This window comes from Thamnophis elegans, chromosome 1 (assembly GCF_009769535.1).
Source record: "Thamnophis elegans isolate rThaEle1 chromosome 1, rThaEle1.pri, whole genome shotgun sequence".
In the NCBI taxonomy this organism is placed as follows: Eukaryota; Metazoa; Chordata; class Lepidosauria; order Squamata; family Colubridae; genus Thamnophis; species Thamnophis elegans.
In genome coordinates, this window is record NC_045541.1 from 154963676 (window position 1) to 154969675 (window position 6000).

Here is a 6000-nt window from a genome sequence, read left to right on the forward strand (position 1 = left end):
TTTCAATCAGAACATTCTGTGACAAAATATTCTGCTTACTCTGTATTGCCACCAAATCTTGTTACTGTAACAGAAGGAAGAATTATTAAAGCAATGTTTTTGACTACACCTTGTGTTATGTAAAATTAAGAAAGTTGGTCTTTTCACTGAAGCGATTTTGGAGGCGTTTGGGGTATCTTAGAAAAGAACTTTCACAATGCGTTAACTTACTTCTGGTAACTTGGAAACTTAATTCAAGCATGATTTCCTGAAAGGATTAGGCATGGGGTTTGCCACTAAGAAAATACTGGTGTTGCCAAGCCCAGTGTAATTATCATCTGAGGTGGAGGTGTTATAATCACCAAGACAGAGAGCAGTTTGAAGAGGCTTTTTTTTCCAAATTGGGGTAAAAAATGATGGGAATAAGTGAATAATAAAGAGTATCATAACACTGAACTGACGAGAAATTTCCTGACAGTTAGAACAATTAATCAGTGGAACAATTTGCCTCCAGAAGTTGTGGATGCCCCAACACTGGAAGTCTTTAAGAAGATGTTGGATAGCCATTTGTCTGGAACGGTATAGTGTTTCCTGCCTAGGTAGGGGGTTGGACTAGAAAACCTCCAATGTCCCTTCCAACTCTGCTATTGTATTGTAAATAAATAAACTAAATTGCTCTATCAGATGCAGGACAAAAAAAAGGTGGATAGAAAAATGTTTATGGATTGTGCTTTGAATAACATTATCTCCACTAGAATCTATAAGAAAATGAAAAATGTTGTACAAACTGGCAAGATCGCAAAACAGAAAATGAATTTTGGTTCAGGGAATACAGCCTCTTAGGCAATTGTATTCTTCCAAAGCCAGCTCTGGCTCAATATTTTTGTGCTTAATCAAAAAGATTTTAGCTATTCAACAAAGTGTTTATTCTCATGATGAAAAACATAATGAATAAAAAGAAATTAAATATCTTTTTATTCATGTACTACTTTTGCTAGCGCAGTCCTGGTTGTACCACTCAAAGAGTCAGATTCTTCAACCCAGAAAAAGTTGCAAAAGAGCACACGTTAGTAAATGAAGATTTCCTCATCCACTGGAAATTAAAATGCCGGACTTCAGTTCCTACTTACTTTCAAATAGCATTCAGCTATCCATAATTCTTTAAGAAACGGACAGTTCTCTAAATCAGAAATCCACTGGATGTGCTGCCTAACCAGAGTTAGTTTTGTTAAACTGGGGAAATGAGACAGGCCTACTATTCTGGGGTAACCTGAAAAAAACATCTCCAAGCTTCGTGTTGAAGGTCCTTCTTGATCAAGTCTTTCATAAGCCAATCCATTACATGTACACTGGAAGAAACAGTTAAAGATTATTAATATTTTTCCTTTATGATTAAAAGATAAAACTATAAGTAAACTCCAAATAGCTTTGTATTATGACAAATGTATCCAGAAGAACTCCATATGTATTTATTTTGGTCTAATACTACTTCCAGGGAGCCCTTACATTACCTATTTCACTGGTTGACTTTTTTTTAAATTAAATTTTATACTGCAATTTACCAAATGGAGATTTGGTCTACATCCCTTTTGGCTGCCCAGACTTCAAGGACTACATGCATCTCAATGATTTTCATCTTAGCTGAGAAAATTCCATTTACAACATGCAAGGCTCTGCCATCTACTCTGAGTGGCGAACAAGAGTAAAAATACCATAGTATTATCAAAAATAATTAATGCAAAAAAGACAATCTTGAGAAAAGACTACACCACCCATTAACATTTTAAGAAGAAAATCTGGAAAATTGCATTTATTATTGATAACCTGATTGTTAATAATAAATAATCATGATTTTCAAAAAATGTGTTCACATCACATGCTGATCAATCATTTACTTAAGAGTTTATAGAACTAATCACATTTAGCATGTCATGCAAACACAGTTAAGACAATACTTGTTCATCAGAAATACTACAATGCAATCAGGGAAATGAATGTGACAATTATGGTTGCTCAAGATCAGTGGAGTACTCAGTTGTATTCCCTGCACCTCACAATGATAAACAGACGCTACTGGGATCCTTACAAGGAAGAACAAAAGCACATAGACCACCAGTGTTTCCCAGTAGCTTCTATTAAAAGACTTCAACTAGTGAACTTGCAGCATTTATATAGTTCTTATAAAAATATCAAGGCTATCATATTTGCATAGAATGCTGAAAATATTCTTAAGATTTCTTGATTCTATATTCCAAAAGAGTCTCCTTTACAAATTATGCAGTAACAAGGAACATTCCTTGCAAATGCATGGTTGCAAACTACAACACTGATAATCAAAACATATGATTGATTGACAGAATCAATTTAATATTGTAAAAGGCACCAGATTAACCTATTAAATAATGAAATAAGTGCCAGGTTTTCCTATTAAATAAGAAAGAACAGTAAAGAGTTAGAGCAGTGTATATAGCAATAATGACAAGAGTTAACTTGCTTCCTCTGTATTGCCAATAAAGCCTGTATGTGATATGTATTTAAAAGTTTGTTCATGTACAACACTGAGAAATAAATATTTAATAACCTTACACAAATTCTAAACAGTGAATTGAGGGGTTATAAGGAGGTGACAAATATGATAATGTTTTATAGGCCCAGTTGTAAGATCAGAGGGGTAGATATTGTTTATCATTCTGTTGATAGCTCTTATAGCATTACCAAAGATGTTTTTCAAAACAAACCAAAACTTACCAACTCTTTAATTATTTCATCAGAAGCAATCTGGTTTTGAGAATCACTCTGTATCATTTTCTGAGCATTTCAGCTTAAAAGACATAGTTCATACCTAGAGATAAGAATAAAAATGCAATATCTTGCTAAGAAATTAATTATGAACCCAGGACTAAGCTGTACATGGAGGATAAGAGAGGACACATATGTTAAAAGATAAACTTTAAGATATCTAGATCCCAAGCTCCAAAGCATTTCAGAAATTTAGAGCTGTGTTTCCCAATGTTGGCCACTTTCACATATACTTCAACTCCCAGAATTTTCAGCAGCTGTCATCGTTGTTCCATCTATTGAAGAATTCCATCTATTGAAGGCCAGGAAGTTGCTAGGATTGGAAAATACTGCTCTAGAAACAATTTTAAATCCGCTATAAATGTTTACCAAGCAAAAACAAACAAGAGTAATATGCTCTATCAGCCAACACCCACTAAGTTACCTTCTTAAGTTTCCTTATATGGAAGCTCTAAAATAGATAATCTATTCCAGGGATTTTCAAACCTTTAGGATGAGCAGGCATTTCAGAATCTTAAAATATTATCACAGTACTCTTGGCAAGTGGTTACCATAATAAGTATACTCACAAAATATTTGCCAAATTCAGCAATGGTTATCACAAAATACCCATTTACAAAGAAAATGAACTGTAGATTGTTTTTTCATTTATATACAAATTTTATTTTAAAAATGATTGTAATAGTAAATATACCTTTTCTAGTATGCTTATAAAACATCATAGAAACTAAACTTAAAGAAAAATACCTATAGAACCAGTTTCACACTAGCACATCACTCCGTCCCACTCATTCAGACAGGGATGCTGCAGACTGTCAGTCAAATACTTTCAACTGGTGGGGTTGTAGGAAGAAAGTTTTCTCTGCCACTGCCACTGCATTGTGGAGCATCTTGCCCTCAGAGGTGAGGAAAGCTTGCAATCTCTTGGCTTTCCGCAAAGGCATCAAACTACCCAGAAGTCACTAAAAGTGTAACTGCATGCAGATCTATTCAAAAGTGTGTGTGTGTGCATGTTGCAAATAATCTAAAGCACAGATTGCCTCACAAGATTTTAGCACCCAAGTTCTAGATTCTTTTTAATGACTCTCTAAGAGAGTCATCTTTTGATTATCTGTAAAGATAACGTTTTCATTCCCCCCCCCCGATAATTAGGATGCTATGTACTAATTTGAGAAAAGAAGTGGACTCTTTTTTTACTACTTCTGAATGGGTTGTTCAAAATTGGAAAAGTTTGGAAGAAATTTATAGAACACATCTACACTGTACTGGTTATGTGAAATTCCTTATTAACATGCATTTGCAAAACAAAACACTGATTTTAGATGCATGACTCAGTTATCTTCTATAAAATAGACAAAAGCCTCCATTGTTTGCTGTTGTCAAATTTAAAAGTTAATGGGTGTGAAAGGAGTTGTATCCATAAAAATGCTAAGTGTTATTGTGACTAGCAATAATATTTGTAGTATATAAGGGAACATGTTAAAATTGTAATTTTCCAAAAGACTCTTAATCAGAACAAATTCTATATAGAGAAAATGTGATTTCAGACACATTCCCCACAAAAGAGGGATACACAACGAACAATGAAAGTGTTCTAGGTTCATTGATAGGTGAATGCAACACAATAAATCCCAGATCTAATTTAACAAAACAGAAATGCTGCGTTCAAATAGCATATTGAGCACAAATGGCATATTAGTTCAATGTGATAGTGTGGTTCACCTAACATAGTGTTCAAACCACTACTTGCCCCCCTTAAACCACAAGCTATCCACAGTCAATTTCTGCAAACCCAGACACTGGGTGATTTTGAGCTATTATTTCTCAGCTTATGGGAGGATAAAAGGATAGGTGTGTGTGTGTGTGTGTAACATAAACATGAACGTTGTTTCATAAAAGATCACAGGAAATACAAGGTATTTCTCATTCTTCTATGCTAACAATATGGGATTCAAATATAAAAGAGCACCTAAAGCAAGGATCTCCAACCTTGGAAACTTTAAGCCTTGTGGACTTCAACTCCAGAATTCCTCAGCCACCTTTGCTGGCTGAGGAATTTTGGGAGTTGAAGTCCACAAGGTTTAAAGTTGCCAAGGTTGGAGACCCGACCTAAAGCAAGCTAAATAACCCCCTCAAGTCATTTTAATTAAGCTCTCAAAGGAGAACGCAGTCCCAGTAAATATTGAAGAAGAATTCCAGAATAATTTATGGAGGAAGGAAGGTGCTTCTCTTTTGCGGGGGTGGGGGGCAAAAGAAGGAACATTCCCAACCTTCAAATTATTGCAGAATAACTCCATAGCCTGGGATGATCGGAATCCTAGCCCAACCCGTTCGAAGTGCACCTGTTCGGGAAAGGCGACGGAGCAAGGACGATTCCACTGGTAGGCAAATGCCCCTAAATCGTCCTCCCCAGCAGCCATCACTCACCTCCTGGTGCCCTAAGTTGCTGCCCAAGTAAGTCCAGGCTGTGTACAACGGAGGCCTCTCTTGTCACTAGGCAACCACATTTTCTCGCTCATTGCCAAGCTCCAGCCAACCAGCGGCGGCGAAGCCACAGCGTGATAACACGTGACCTGGCTCCACTGTGAGAGACATTATTTCCCCCCCCCCCGGGAATTTTCATAGAGTTACAATAGCTTTAGAGAGCTGTAATTAATTAAATATAAACGTCTGCGTCCTCTCTTTTAGTGCACACATTCTTCGAATTTTACTTAGTCAAATTTATTTTGGAGTAAGCGTAGATTTAATTGCACGTCATCAGTTTGTATTGATTGGATTTAATTCTAGTACAAAGGAGTTGTTTCAACTCCTACCGTCAAAACGACGCTATAGAGCATTGCACACCAAGACAACTAGACACAACAGTTTTTCCCCCAACGCCATCATTCTGCTAAACAAATAATTCCCTCAACACTGTCAAACTATCACTAACGCTGCATTTCTATTACTATTAGTTTCTCATCGTTCCTATCACCCATCTCCTCCCACTTATGACTGCAGGACTGTAACTTTGTTTTTGTATCCTTACTATTGATATTGTTTCCTGATTGCTTATTTGTACCCTATGACTATCATTAAGTATTGTACCTTATGATTCTTGACGAATGTATCTTGTCTTTATATGTTCATTGAGAGCATATGCACCAAAGACAAATTCCTTGTGTGTCCAATCACACTTGGACAATAAAGAAGTCTATTCTATTCTATTCTATTCTAAAAGGC

General features: G+C 36.0%; 1 protein-coding gene across 1 annotated transcript in view; it reads right to left on the bottom strand.

Annotated features, from left to right (window-relative positions):
- The window catches only part of LRRC9 (leucine rich repeat containing 9), a 64864-nt gene extending 59575 nt beyond the window's left edge, over positions 1-5289 (bottom strand). The window contains 3 exon segments of the mRNA XM_032235910.1: positions 1110-1328; positions 2728-2821; positions 5206-5289. Coding sequence (XP_032091801.1) covers positions 1110-1328; positions 2728-2784 — 276 coding nt within the window. The 5' untranslated portion in view covers positions 2785-2821; positions 5206-5289.
- Between the last annotated feature and the right edge of the window lie 711 nt (positions 5290-6000).